The sequence below is a fragment of the Primulina tabacum genome, unplaced genomic scaffold, assembly GCF_025594145.1.
Source record: "Primulina tabacum isolate GXHZ01 unplaced genomic scaffold, ASM2559414v2 Contig443, whole genome shotgun sequence".
In the NCBI taxonomy this organism is placed as follows: domain Eukaryota; kingdom Viridiplantae; phylum Streptophyta; class Magnoliopsida; order Lamiales; family Gesneriaceae; genus Primulina; species Primulina tabacum.
Genome location: NW_027459751.1, coordinates 103,638 through 119,747, shown reverse-complemented (window position 1 = coordinate 119,747; position 16,110 = coordinate 103,638). Strand labels below are relative to the sequence as shown.

At 39.3% G+C, this 16,110-nt stretch overlaps 2 protein-coding genes across 2 annotated transcripts; both read left to right on the top strand.

The window, feature by feature from the left end:
- The first annotated feature begins 1,650 nt into the window (after positions 1-1,650).
- LOC142534262 (uncharacterized) lies at positions 1,651-5,647 on the top strand. The gene is made up of 6 exons (XM_075641200.1): positions 1,651-1,820; positions 1,963-2,230; positions 2,569-3,281; positions 3,362-3,425; positions 3,860-4,397; positions 5,289-5,647. The coding sequence occupies exons 1-6, from the start codon at positions 1,651-1,653 to the stop codon at positions 5,645-5,647; spliced, it is 2,112 nt and encodes a 703-aa protein (XP_075497315.1).
- A 6,845-nt stretch (positions 5,648-12,492) lies between these two features.
- On the top strand, positions 12,493-13,377 carry LOC142534261 (uncharacterized). Its single transcript, XM_075641199.1, has one exon. It carries the CDS (start codon positions 12,493-12,495, stop codon positions 13,375-13,377), a length of 885 nt encoding a protein of 294 aa, XP_075497314.1.
- Positions 13,378-16,110: the final 2,733 nt, after the last annotated feature.

Sequence of the window (16,110 nt, the reverse complement as noted above, 5' to 3'; positions counted from 1 at the left end):
TATAACTTGACCTAGTCCGCTTGCTAGAATTTTTCCCAACCGAAATCGTCGGTCAAGTTTTTGGCGCCGTTGCCGGGGACTATTTATTTAATATTAGGATAAATTATTGTTTGAGACTAGGCTTTTATTCTTAGTTTTAATCTTTCATTTATTTTTAAATCTTTAGTATTTTAATTAGTTAATTTTACTTCAGAACTTTTACACTCTTTTGGAGCTTAAATTGTGCACTTAAATTTTTGATTTCAGGGGTTAGCTCGTGTTATATGAGCCGTGCTCAAGTCAGGAATCTAGTGCCACTTGATCTTGAGATTGAAAGCACTCTTTGCAGTATCCGTAGAGCGAAGGACCAACAACTTGGCTCTTGAATCCGAATCTGAAGCAGAATCTGAAATAGACTGTAAACCAGAATTTGAAGACATGGCTGGGGAAGAGGATAATCGCACTCTAATGGAGCTTCATAGGCCAGCATTTGGAGGTTATGGTTCTAGTATCGTCCGCCCTACAATTCAGGCGAATACATTCGAACTTAAGCCCGCCATCATCCAAATGATTCAAATGCAAGTTAAATTCGGGGGATCACCATCTGAAGATCCCAATGCACATCTGGAGAACTTTCTGTCGATCTGTGATACGATTAAGTGCAATGGGGTGAGTACTGATGCCATTCGACTCAGATTATTTCCATTCTCCCTGCAAGGAGAAGCTATGGAGTGGCTTCGAGACCTTCCAGCTGGTTCTATTACTACATGGGATGGGCTAGTTGAGGTCTTCATGCACAGGTATTTTCCCCCAACTAAGATTACACAGTTGAGAAACGAAATCACATCATATAGACAGAGAGATGGGGAATCACTGAATTCAGCATGGGCGAGGTTTAAGAAGATTGAGGATGTGCCCGAGACATGGCTTTTCAATAGGCCAGCAGGTTGAGACATTCTATTATGGGGTGGATCCTTCTGTGAGATCTATGCTCGATGCGGCAGCAAACGGAAGCTTATACAGGAAACGCCAACCGCAACACTTGAAATCATCTCGAATATGGCAAAAAGCAATGTGGGTGGCAAAGATAACCGAAGGGAGAAGAAGGTCGGATTCCTTGAGATGGATGCTTTGACAGCGATTAAGCGAAACTTGATGGATTGACACATCAGAGTGGCACAGTTCCAAGCACAGAAGTCAATACCAGTCAAGTCAGTGAATCAGATTCAGGAAGTGCTGAAATGTTGGTGGTTCATCCTAGTGACATGCCATTCATGCCAGATATGTCTTGTGAGGGAAGACAGTGCTTTGGAGGGGATTCAGTAAATTATGTGGGAAACCAGGGTCATCAGCAATATAATCCATACAGTTTCTCATATAATCCGGGCTGGAGGAATCATCCGAATTTTGTGTGGAGACCGTCAAAAATTCTGTTGAGCCACTACATGTTGAAATCCTCCACAACATCCTACACAGCAAAAGCCGCCTCAGCAACCCCTAAACCTCCGCAAGGTGCTGGACCTTCTATGCCACCCCGGTTTCAAGCCACATGATAGCAAGTCAAACCTTGAGGACATGCTTGCAAAGTACATAGCCGGAATGAGATGAGATGGCAAAACCATGATGCCATGATGCAAAGAGTGGAGACGCAAATAGGCAATAGCGACACAAATGGCTACACGAGCTCCAGGTACACTACCTAGTGACACGGAAAAGAATCCAAAAGGTGTCAATGCAGTCACGGTGACGTCTCCCATAAAGCAGGAAGTGATCGATGTTGAAAGGCGATGTGAAGGAGAAGGAATTATCCAAGCAAAGGTCAGAGGACGCAAGGGAGAAATGTAAGTCTCTAAACTCAAACTCCAATAGTGATATTAATTCACGTCCCTTTTCCCCAAAGAGCTAAGCAACTGCAATTGGATACTCAATTTTCAAAATTTCTTGAGATTTTCAAAAAGCTGCATATAAATATCCCATTTGCAGAAGCTTAGCTCAAATGCCCTCATATGCAAAATTTCTTAAGAGATTTTATCAAACAAGAGGAAATTGGTTGACTTTGAGACAGTTAAGCTTTCGGAGGAATGTTTCTGCAATTTTACAAAATAAACTCCCTCCGAAGCTTAAGGATCCAGGTAGTTTCTCTATCCCTTGTACTATTGGAGCTTCGAATTTTAGTAAAGCTTTGTGTGACTTAGGTGCAAGCATTAACTTGATGCCATATTCATGTTTTGAGAAGCTGAAAATAGGTGAAGTGAAGCCAACTACAATTTTCCTACAGTTAGCTGATAGATCATTAAATATCCTAGGGGAGTTGTAGAGGATGTGTTAGTAAAGGTTGACAAGTTCATTTTTCCGGTTGATTTTGTTGTGTTGGATATGAAGAGGATCGTGAGATTCCTCTTATTTAGGAAGACCGTTTTTAGCCACTGGGAAAGCTCTGATAGATGTACAAAAGGGTGAGTTGGTGTTGAGGACTGAATGATGAGAGTGTGGTGTTTAATGTTTTTCAGTCCATCAAATATCCTATGGATACATCTGATTGTTTTAGAATTGATGCTACTGACGAGCTTGTTGAGTGTGGTTTTGCAGGAATTGATAGGTGAAGATCCTTTGGAGATTTGTTTGACTGATTCATGCCCAGGAGAGTTGGAAAATGAGGATATTAAGGAATACATGCAGTATCTGGAAGCAGGCAGACCAATTTCCAAGACGGTAAATTCTAGGATTGGGGAGCTTGGGCATATCCCAAAACCTTTAAAGTCATCCATCGAAGAAGCCCCAATCCTAGAGATGAAACCTCTTCCTTCGCACTTAAAATATCTGTTTTTGCTTGATAATAATAAATTGCTAGTAATTGTTTCATCTACTTTGACAGGTATGCAGGAAGAAAAGCTGCTGCGAGTCTTGAGAGATAACATCAAAGCCATAGGTTGGAGTATTGCAGACATAAAGGGGATCAGCTCCTCCATGTGCATGCACAAAATTCTGATGGAGGCCGATCACAAGACATCTACCCAACCTCAAAGACATCTAAACCCGGCTATGCAAGAGGTGGTGAAGAAAGAGGTGATAAAGCTACTGGACGCAGGTATTATTTACCCGATTTCTGATAGTAGGTGGGTTAGTCCAGTGCAAGTTGTTCCAAAAAAAGGTGGGATCACTGTTGTGAAGAATGAAAATAATGAATTAATTCCTACCAGAACTGTTACGGGGTGGCGTGTTTGCATTGATTATAGAAAACTTAATGACGCCACCCGTAAAGACCCACTTCCCCCTCCCATTTATGATCAAATGTTGGAAAGGTTGGCTTGACATTCTTTCTACTGTTTCCTGGATGGTTATTCCGGTTATATGCAAATTCCCATTGAACCCTAAAGATCAGGAGAAAACCACTTTTACTTGTTCTTATGGGACATTTGCATATAAACGAATGCCATTCGGTCTATGTAATGCACCAGCGACTTCCAACGATGCATGATGGCAATTTTTCACGATATGATTGATGACTTTATTGAAATATTCATGGATGATTTTTTCTGTCTTTGGCTCTTCGTTTGATACATGTTTGTTTAATCTGTCTAAAGTCTTGGAGAGATGTGAGGAATCAAATTGGTTTTGAACTGGGAAAAATGCCATTTCATGGTGAGAGAAAGAATAGTGTTGGGCACAAAATTTCTGAAATGGGATCGAAGTTGATAAGGCAAAGATTGAAGTAATTGAAAAACTCCCAGCCCCAACAAACATCAGAGGAGTGCGTAGTTTTCTAGGACATGTAGGGTTTTATAGACGCTTTATCAAAGAGTTTTCCTGCATTGCTAAGCCTCTGACCAACTTACTGATAAAAGATGTGCACTTTGATTTTTCTGATGAGTGTGTGCAGGCATTTCAGATTTTGAAGGAGAAATTGATCACCGCACCTGTGATGATAGCACCTGATTGGGGGTCGCCATTTGAGGTGATGTGTGACGCAAGTGACACAGCTCTAGGAGGAGTGTTGGGCCAAAAGAGGGATAAATGCATTCATGTCATCTACTATGCTAGCATGACACTGTCCGCTGCCCAACTGAACTATGCTACTACAGAGAAGGAGCTTCTTGCTGTGGTTTTTGCTCTGGATAAGTTTAGATCGTATTTGATAGGGAGCAAAGTTGTAGTGCATACCGATCATTCAGCCTTGAAATATTTGATGGCTAAGAAAGATGCAAAACCAAGGCTAATTCGTTGGATTCTTCTTTTGGAGGAATTCGACCTGGAGATAATCGATAGGACGGGGACAGAGAATCAAGTTGCAGACCATCTTTCACGTCTGGAGAATCCTATTCAAGGTAATGACTTTATTCGCGTTGACTTCCCGGATGAACAACTCTTTGAAATCAACAGTTTTCCGTGGTATGCCGATTTTGTTAATTATCTATCAAGTAAGTTCATTCCTCCCCATTTCACCTATCAGCAAAGAAGAAGTTTTTCTCAGATTTGAATAATATTTGTGGGAGGATCCTTATTTGTTCAGAATATGTGCAGACGGTATAATCCGGAAATGTATCCCCCAAGAAAAGGTAAGCGAAATTTTGTTTCATTGTCATGCTGGTCCGGCTGGAGGCCATTTTGGGGGCAACTAGAACTGCGTCCAAAGTCCTCCAGTCTTGTTTTTATTGGCCTACTTTGTTTAAGGATGCGCATGAATATGTCACAAAATGTCCAGATTGTCAGCGCACAGGTAATATCTCCAGGAGACATGAATTACCTCTCAATAATATTCTTGTGTGTGAATTATTTGATGTGTGGGGTATCGATTTCATGGGTCCATTCCCAGTTTCTTTTGGGATCAAGTATATTTTGGTGGCTGTAGATTACGTGTCAAATGGGTGGAGGCACTTGCATTCAAAACGAATGATTCTAGGGTTGTCGTTCAATTTCTCATGAAAAATATTTTCTCACGTTTTGGCACACCTAGAGCCATTATTAGCGATGGGGGTACTCACTTTTGCAATCGTCAGTTTGACAGTCTGTTGGCCAAGTATGGGGTCTGACATAAGGTGGCCACACCTTATCACCCTCAAACTAGTGGCCAAGTCGAGGTATCGAATAGAGAACTTAAACGCATTCTCGAGAAGACTGTCGGTGCTTCAAGGAAAGAATGGTCTAGAAAACTCGACGATGCACTTTGGGCTTACCGCACTGCTTTTAAAACCCCAATTGGCATGTCTTCTTTTAAATTGTTGTATGGGAAGTCGTATCACCTACCTGTTGAACTTGAACATAAGGCTTACTGGGCTACTAAATTCTTGAATTTGATGCTAAAGCCACAGGTGACGAGAGAGTGCTGCAGCTGAATGAATTAGACGAGTTTAGGTTGGAGGCTTATGAGAATGCCAAGATTTACAAAGAGAAAACCAAACGCTGGCATGATCAGAACATCGTCCATCGAGAATTTGTGGTGGGACAACTGGTACTGCTATATAATTCCCGACTGAAGCTGATGCCAGGTAAGTTGCGTTCACGATGGTCAGGACCATACACCATCACGCAAGTTTTTCCCTACGGGACAGTGGAGATCACTAGCGAAGCAACTGGAGCTTTCAAAGTAAATGGGCATAGACTGAAGGTTTATCATGGTGGTTCCATACCCGATGAGCCGACCACCGTGGATCTGCAGGATCCGAACTGAATAAAGGGAGTACAGTCAGGCTATCAACTCTAAATTTAGCGCTTGCTGGGAGGCAACCCAATGTTTAATTTTATTTTTATTCTTTTATTTTAAGTTTTTTGTCTTTTTGTTTTATGCATTGTTCGTGAGTTAATCTCAGTAAATGGTGGTGCAGGTAATTTATTTACTGGCGGTGGGATTTCTAAAGTGTGGGGATCTATTGGGATAAGCGGTTTCAGAACGTCAAATAGTCCAGGGAAGTTTCTGTAAAATTCTTGCATCTTGTGTGCTTGATTGAGCTTCAATCTTGATGTGTAAATTTATAAGAATTGTACATATCTGGTTTTGCATTGCATATATGATTCATAGTCTGTTTCTAATTCGTTCAAACTTTTCGATGTTACGTGCCGAGCCACCCCGGACCTCCACCCGGACCCCTACACGGAGTCCGTATCGATTTATTCCCCGACTTTTGAAATTTCCGAGCTAACACGGACCACGATCCGGACCCCTACACGGGGTCCGTGTCCATCCCTTTCAAAATTGCCAGCCTCCAGAGTGTACACGGACCTAGCCCCGGACCCCTACACGGGGTCCGTGTATTTCACCTTCGAAACTTCCACTTCCCGAGTGTAGCCAACCCCTACACGGGGTCCGTGCCTTCTAGTTTTTCGAACCATATCAGAATAAAAATCGCGCAGACGTCCCCAAAATCCCTAAAGCCCCAAATCGATTTTTCCCGTTCCCTCTCGCACAGCCTATTCGAGTCGCCGTCTCTCACACCGCCGCCTACTCCCGTCGCTGGTCACCTAACATCAGTGCACACTCAAATCTCATTTTCTTTCCGGTAAGCGTGGCTGCATCCTCCCCTCCATATCCGATTATCCACATTGGGATTTTGTGCCACATATGAGTTTATTGCAATTTGTTTCCGATTAGCGACCGGGTGTTGGTTGTTCAGTTATTGGATTGTATGGGCGTTGATTGTTATTGGATTTAGTTGTTACCGCCTTTAGTGATTTCTTCGGGATAATCTATTGTTGAGTCTATTCATTGTGGATTTCTTCGCGATTGGGTGTTGGACTATCACCGGTACGTTTGGATAAGACTGATATTGCTAGGTTGCTGTGCTTGAATTGTTGTTGGTGCTTATTGGCCGTCGAAGTGTTTTAATCTGGTTGTTGAGTTATTATCATTGAATTAGCTTAAGTTGGTGATTATTTTGTTGGAATATTGGCATCTAGCCTCTTGAATCGCCATGCCTCCTCGTAGATTAACCAGCAAGCATGCACGAAGCGGTGCTTCCTCCTCTTCCAGGTCCGCAAGTTTGTCTTTCGATGCGGCTAAGTTCACAAGCCGAGTTAATTTGGAATGGTACTCGGCCCTCCACGGGAACTCCGTAATTGTTGAGCGATCTATTCATCCGAGGATTGACGCCGAGGTGCCACTGAGGGCTGAATTTGATAAGTTTGGTTGGGGGTCCCTTCTGGACATCTCCGGCCCATATTATCCAGATTTGGTGTGGCAATTCTACGCCAATGTTGAGGAGAGAGATAAGACCGGTTTGCCACATCTACGTACTTTCGTCAAGGGGATGCCTATCGAGTTATCTAGCGAGTATTTAGCCACAATTTTGAACGTCTCCAATGATGGCCCCTGGGTAGTCTTCAACCAGTTAGATCTCTTCTTATCTGACATCACATTCCGGATCCCTCAGGCTCGGAACCGCCTTCAGCACCATACATCTCCTACCGGCTCCCGCTCTAGTGTCCTTCCAACATCCCTCCCGTTACTTGATCGCCTGATTTTTTTATTTCACGGGAGCGAACATTATCCCGAGGAAGGCCGATAACAACGAGGTGCGTCATATGGACCTTTACATCATAGATAAGATGCTGAATGGTTTAGGGGACATTCCTGCCATCCCAGTGGCGTCCATCATCATTTCTCATATGCGCTACGTCGCCCATGTGGATCCCACGAAAAATAAGACACCATACGCCCCTTTCCCAATCATCATTTCTCGCATTTTGGCGGCCCATGGAGTCGATTTTATGGGTGAGACCTCTTTCCTCCCGACCTCCACTCAGATACTATCACCCCAAGCCATGCAGGGGATGTATTTCATTTTCAGACAGGGTGCTTGGTATCAGAACCCCGGGAGTCGCCATATCAGTCCTCATCCCCGTGACCCGCCGGTGCCTCCACCGACACTCGATGAGAAGGTATGGGATGATAGAGTGGCCGAAGACGCAGCATTGGATGTCAGGGCCGGACCTCAGGTTCATGTGCCACCACGACAGCGCACGCCGAGAGGTACCCGTCAGGTTTTCTCCGCCATATTCGATTGCATGGACGACATACACACACGACTGGCTCGCATCGAGCACCACTCTCGGACGCAGACGTTTTCAGACGATATCTACGCGCCACCTTGCGACAGATCATCACTGGATGGCTTGGAGGACTTGGAGCTGGGTTCAGACGACGAGTCGTAGCTTTATTTTGTTAGGATGTGTGGCGGACTTTATTTATTTTTCTGGATTTTGGCATTTCGTTCTTATATTGGTATTGATGTGTTGGAACTTGCTCTTCATGTTTATTATCATTTGGACTTTATTTGAGTGCTTGCGTGTTTTGTCTATTCCGTTTTACGGTTCTTGGTGCTTTCGATGTCATTCATTTCAAGATTTGCCGATTTCTACCTCATTTCCACTACGTACTCGACATTCTACCAGGGAAGTGTTTTTGCCTTAACATTCTTCATAGTTCATTTTATATCGTTTTACACTGCGGACAGTGTCAATTTCAAAGTGTGGGGGTGGGTCAGTTTTGTTACACATCGTTGCACAACACTTAACAACACTTTTCACGTAGGATGGAACTATTTTCAGACTAAGAACTCTTGTTTCACTTAATAATCAGATTAATTTGTTAAATTTTGGATCACCCGGGAAATAGTTTCATGCCTAGTATTGAATGAGAGGAGCCGTATTTTCAAGGAGAGTGTCAGACATGAACCAGTTCTGTATAAACTTTCATTCAATGCACTTGGTCAAACTTTTAATCATTGATAGTGAATTGGTGAATTGTGAACTTAAAAAAATAAATAAATAAAAAAATCGAACAACGATCCCTAGAACTCGTCTGATTAGCCCTCGAAGCGAAAATACGAACGGTGATGACTTAGGGATGATTTAGGCGATCTTTGGACCGTTTGAGCCTTTCAAGCCTAACCGATACATCATTTATTGTCTCTAGTAACCCTTTTTGAGCCTGTAAAAATCGAATGGTGTGTGTCAATGACACACAATTAGCCCCCATTCGTAATTTATTCAATGTCCCACATCAACTACCTGAATCTTAGCCTATACACTTTCGTCTACCTACATGTGAGAGAAATAAACCTCCTGTGCACATTGAAATGCTTGAATTACTCTAATGGGTTGAAGAAATATGTGTGAAGGAATCGATGAATTTCTATTCATGAAAAAAAAACAAAGAAGAAAAAGAAAAAGGAGGAAAGTGTATAGTATTGAAAACACCCGAAAAATCTGTGGGTGAAAGTTGAAGGACAAGGAGAAAGAAAGGAGACTAGAGAGCTCAAAGGATGATGAAAATACATGATTGTTGACGAGTCAAAAGTTGGATGAATGTGCTACATGATTAATTTTTATTTCCTCTCACTTTTGATTCTCATACCTTCTATTGTAACCGTGAGCCTTGGCCTTACGTAATAAGCTTGAAAAGACCTATTAACCAAGTCATCGTCGTTCAACATTTAGTAGAGAAGGGTATGAAAGTCAAGCATATGGGGCGTCTCGATAACAAATGAAAATAAGTGATCATGAAACCAAGTAGCTGTTGATGAGTACGAGTCCGACCTGCACACTACACACATCTTGTTCTGTTGATCCTTACTGGGTAAATGTTTGAATCTTAAATTGCGATGAAAACGAATCTTGTGATATGCGAAGCGTGACCTTTTGACCGAGGGTGAAAGAGTTTGACAATTTGAGAAGTTTTGATTGTGGTACTTGAGTTCTGAATCTGAGATATTTCTCATCTTTATTTTTGTCTGATTTTTTCGAGGACGAACAAAGGTTAAGTGTGGGGGAGTTGATAAGCACGAATTATATAGCATTTTAGGGACTTTATTTTGTCGTATTCGTGCTTATCTGGCGTTTTTATTCCGAGTTTCGCGCTTATTTCATCTCATTATGGCTATTTGCAGTTTTAACCAAAAGATGATAAAAGCCAAAGAAATGGAAAGAAGTCAAATTTCACAATGCCACGTCAGAAATACCCGGAAAAATAGGAAAAAACACGAGAGGCCAAACACAGACTCTTACACGAACTCCGTGTAAGGGTCCGTGTACATCAATCTCCACAGAAGAGAAAATCAGAGACTACACGGACCCCTTGCCGGACCTGTATCCGGGGTCCGTGTCATTACTGCCTAAGGGAGACTTTTCCAGAGAGTACACGGACCCCGAGACGGACCTCTGCACGGGGTCCGTGTCCAATGTTCCGGAAGAAAGTTGGACCGAGTCTACACGGACCCCTTTCCTGATGCATGCACGGGGTCCGTGCCCTTAAGATCAGGATCAGATTTTGGCGAAGATTTGTTCGTGATTTTGGAGAGGAATAAAAGGGGAAAACCTAGAAAAGAAGAGGGGGTTTTTGAATTTTTGAGGGAGCCGACTTTTGAGAGAGAAAAAAAGAGGTGAGAGCTTTGAAACTCTTGAAGACGGCGACAGTTTGGGAGATTTGAGAGGAAAACCGTGCAGTTCACACGCAAGATCCGCACACCATCGCTGAAATTTTCTCCTCTCTTGTTTTCTTATTTTTATTAATGAATTCAATTAATAGATTTGTTTCTAGCTTTGAATTTATGAAGTAGTTTTCTCTTGTGATCGGGACCATTATAGGGACAAACGGTTGATTTTTGTTTATTCATTGTGTTGTTTGATTTATGAAATTATTTTCTTGTTATTGATTAATGTTTGTGTAATTTTCTTGCTTTTAATTTAGCCTATTAATTGCATGTTTGTTGATCGATCTTGACTCAAAAGAGAATAGATTGAGTTTAGCTTCAGAAATATTAATCAACACACTGTTAAATCGACTAGAAATAGTATTCGATTTCAGTGTGCGATTTTAGGCGAAAGCTGTGATTCCATCGTTGATACATGCGTTTTCGTTTAATTAAATCTAATTAGAAATAATTAGGCTGTTAAATAAAAATAGGATTATAAATTCTAGAAATAGATTTATAATCAAATTAGGGAATTGCATCGTGACATCGAATAATTTGTGGTTAAATAATTCCAGGGCGTGATATTAATCAAAGTTTGTTACCGTCGTGTGTTCCCAGTCATTTTATTTAAATTTGAAAATCCCTAAATTCCAAGCTTTTCTGCCAATTTGATTTTAGTCATTAAATTAACATAAATTAGTTTAAATAATCATCAAATCACTTATCATCGTCTGCCTAGATTAAACCGAATAATTTAAATCTTAGTACTTGAAAAATAGTCTCTGTGGGATCGATACTTGGACTTGTCGTCCAATTACTATAACTTGACCTAGTCCGCTTGCTAGAATTTTTCCCAACCGAAATCTTCGGTCAGAAATCATATAAAAATATGGGTTTTTTTTTTTTTTGTGAAAAATATGTTGGGAACCGTTTGTTTCATTTGCAAAAACTGAAAACGTTTTCCAAAAAATAAAACGAACAAAAGCTCAGTTTTGTTTAAAAACCAAATCAAATTGATCCAGAATAATTTGGGGAAAAATTTTTATTTTGATAAATAGGTTATTCAGAAGAAAAATGTCGAAACGAGTAATTTAGGAAAAAAATAATTATAAAGTTTTTTGGAAACTAAAAGTATTTGTATATACTTTTAAATAATTTTTCCTAAATTGAATTTGGTGGGCAATAATTGAAACAAAAGATATTGGCCATAAAAAATAATGAAGTTTCCAGATAATTTAAATGATTCAAAATAAGAAAATACACGAGATTTTCACCATAAATGCAATTACTATTTATCCATTTAAATGAGATCTTCCAATTAAAGATGAAGATAAAGTATATGAAACGTAAATAAATCGATATATTTCCATAATCAAAGAGGATCCATGTCACTTTAAGTACTGTTAACTTGCGAGGAAGTCGCCGTAATAACTCAAATCACGTGTAAGAATCATATCCTAAACCCTATCACAACTTTTTTATACGTTTTTTTATTAGGAAAAATAGCAAATTCATTCTCTGGAATTGACTTGTCGTCAAAATTGAATCTTAGTATGATAAATTGGTTTATATTTATTTTTTAAGTATCATCCTTTCTCACCAAAGTACTTATAAGTCTTCCGATATTGCTAAAAAGTGACGTCGGATATTGTTGAAGTTAGCGTTACCTCAGCATTCCGATGAAACAAGTCTAAAAATGAAAAAAAAAATATACTGCACTACGATCAAACATTAATGATTTAGATGACCAAAAACTAAAATATGACAACTTAAGGATGAGTTTTGGAACTTTATATTTTTTTCATTAAATATCAAATTAAGTAATATATGGAAAGGTTTTAAATATATATATATGGTAACTTATTACATGTTAATAATAGATGTCCAAGAATAACTTTGTTATCTTCGAAATTAGCTATATATAATGTCATGCAATGAATTAAGGAAGATTGAGATATGTTTACGTATTGGTAGCATTCATTAGTTATTCTTGATTCTTTCGTCTATATAAGCAACAATATCCTTTATCTTCTCTTTACAGACAAAATCTCAAAGATCCAACAATATAACATCAAGGCCGGAACACAAAAAGTCGAAGGTTTTGGCTATGGAAAACCTAGAACAATGTCACTCCGAGGCCTCGAGTATTTCCGCAACAACTTCACAAGATTCTCCTCCCAAAAGTAGTGGATCGATTGATCAGAAGAGGCAGGAGAAAACCGAGCCAAAAACGACTTCCCGTGTCGTGCTGGATCTAAGGCTTGCCAGTGAAGAGTTGAGCAGTGCTAAAGTGGATCCAAATTCGAATCTCGAACTCAATCTCTTCAACTCATCGAATGCAGCCAGCGAATCGTCGAATGAGGGCACGCACAAGCATTCGGACTCGAAAACGTTTACGTGCAACTTTTGCAGGAGGGAGTTTTCGACTTCTCAAGCATTGGGAGGCCACCAGAATGCCCACAAACAAGAAAGGGCCATGGCTAAACACCACCATGGAGGAGCGGTGGAGTTGGGGGCGGCTGGCGGTGGAGTATCGCCTTTTGGCCACTCGGCCTACGCCCACTTTCCCTACTCGGCGTTCTCACAGAACCCCTTTTATGGTAGATCACTTGGGGTTAGGGCAGAATCAATGATAAACAAGCATTATTCTTACAATCCATGGCCATCATCGTCACCTTACAGCTCCCGTTTCGGGCAAGAAAAGTTTTCTAGAGCATATTTGATAAGCCCACCATCTTCATATGACAGATTAAGGATGGAAAGTTTTCCGACAACTCCAATTAATGATACAAGTGGATTACTAAAGCATGAAAAGTTTGGTGCAACTATCGATTTTGGGGTTATGAACACCAAGCCTCTTGGGGTTGATACTGATACTCGTGGCACAGTAAGCAAGGAGAAACAAGGACTCAAGAATCAGGGCTTCAAATTCGAAAGAGAGGATGACGACTTGACGAATGATTCGGAGCTCGATTTGAATCTTAAGTTGTGATTAATTTTATGTTTGTTTCTTTGTTCAACATCTTTATATTGCTTGCTTTGGATTCAAGTTTATATTAGTTAGTGTAGTCCCCCTACAATATTCTTAATCAAATATTTGTTTAAGAAAGCATACATTGTTGCAATTTATATATAATTGGTATGAAGATTTGCTTTTTATATTTTTTATTATCTTTCCCCAGTTTAGGTGAATAATGCAGTACTGGATATAATTGTTTCTTTGGCAGCTTTCAATAAAATTAAATATATGATTCTCACTCGAAAGATATTTTCTTGAAATTTCACGTAGAGACTTACTATATCCATATAAATTATGTCTCTTGTCTCTATAAATACAAAGGAATAATACTTCACTAATAATAGTGGAATCAATGGTGCAGGGTCAAAAAAGGGGATTTTGTGCGAACACTATTGATAAACCAATCTGATTCTGATTTCGAATCGGGAAAGATTAAACACAATTAGCAAAATATTCAAAAGGAATGTGAACATGTGAATAATAAGGCCTATTTTTTTGTTGACCGTCGTAAGTAAAAATGGACAGAGAGAAATCACTAAAAAAGATAAATCACTATCTAGTACAGACCTCTATTTCCCCTAATACATACCCCCTTTCCTGATTATCTCGGAGGGGTAGAGGACTTGGCTATGGGTTATCGAAAAAAATTTATTTCTTTTTTCTATAAAAAAAAAAGATTATCCATCTAACCTAATATTGGTTGGTTATAAATCGGCTATTTTCTAAATCCGTAGACCCCGTGTTTGTTAATCAATGCAACCATAGTTGTATTATGATGTCGTTCCCACAAACAAATTGTGACTGAAAAATTTGTCATGTATAACCACAATATTATTAATACTTAATATTAATTATCTTATTTGGAGTTTTGGTTCAAAATTCGGTTTTCATTCCGTGTGTGTAATTATTTTTTGGTGTTTGACATAAAACAAAAAATCGCTAACATTTACCCGAAATTTGTTGTTGTTATAATGTGATACTAGACACTGTCAACATGTATGACGTCATGTTCACAACTTAGCACTATGCCGAAATAGAACTAAAAAGTGTAAAAGGAAAATAAAGAGAACTTACATAACAAAGATCGAATTTTGAGAATTTAAAGGACCAAAACAAAAATAGGTTAACTTACAAGACGATTTTGATTGTTTTCCAAATAAGATTTCAAAAATTATTATCTTTCTAAATATCTGCCACCTTAATTAATTGGATCGATGTTTTCTTGTTTCTCTGGTATCAAAGATCGCGAGTTTAACAAATGTGGAGAGGAGAGGGATCATATTAAATACATTATCATCATTGTTTTAACATCATGCGCATCTTCTCACATTATTTTGCTAGAATTAATAAAAGTCATTAGAGTTAAACGATATTTGCCAATTCATATTCATATCATATAAAACTCTCTATCGTACTAACAATTATCGAAGAAGCATAGGTTCCAGATACAAATTAAATCCAAATGAAAGAATTTTTAAAATTTGGCTTCGACGAACTCGAGCTTTGACAACCGGTCTAATGGCAAAAAAGGTGGAGCTATGTATCTATGCTGAAGGTAAAATAAGACGCTGTATTATCAAATCTCTATAAGTTCGAACAATGGGGATAACATCCCTATACCCAACCCCGATCTTTTTCACGGATTTGAAAAATCCCAAACCCATGCCCGATAGTGCGTCCTGAAACCGTCCAATTTCGGGTTTTTCCTTTTAAGTCCCGAACCGCTGAGAAAATTACCATCCCTACATATTACTGGTCAACAAAAGAGAATGTGACAATTTATATGAAAAGAAGAAAACATGAGGGATTATATTGTCGTGCAAATGTGATAATAAGGATTGAAAGAATTGTATAACATAGAAGTACAGAAATACTGAGATTGTATGTATCAGATTTAAGTGTTGTGTGCAAGTGTTGTAACACTTATTCACAATATGCAGTGAAATATATTAATTAAACATACAAACAAATTTTAATGAATAAAATAAGATAGAATAAATTATGCGCAAGTATAAATACTTGTGCGGCGGCTCATGACAGAACGATTCACTAGAAAACTTATCAGTTTACAAAAATCAATACTGGTAAACAAATAAAAGCTAACTTCATTAACAAGTGAGGGAGCAAAGTGCATCCAAACATATATATCAAATCGTATAACCAAAACCACGGATGCAACAAAAATGAAGCTGAAGTTCTTTAATAATAGAATAAATTAAACGACGCTAATCAAACATTGATTAGGTGTTGTGATCATTTGAATGATCTCAACACTTCCCGACAGCATTTCAATATGTCTTGGCTTGAGCTCTTTATTAATTCACTGACATGATTCCTTGCTTTTCCTAAGGATGGCAATCCGGCGGGGCGGGGAGGGGCGGGGGCGGGTTTCCCATCCATATCTCCGTCCTCGAATTCCATTCCTACTCCCATCCCCGTCCTGATCCCCGTTTTTTCGGATTCAAGGAAACCGCGGGGATCAAATCTCCATCCCCGCCCCCATCTTCATTTCAAAAATATTAATTGGGCGAGAGGAGGGCGGATACGAGGATTACTCGAATCAAAACTTATTAGTATCTACTATTATTATTGATAATATTAATATTAATAATAATATTATTATATTATTATTAATACTAATAATATTAATTTTATTATTATTAATATTATTTTCAGGGCGAGTTCGGAGATGAGCATAATATCCTC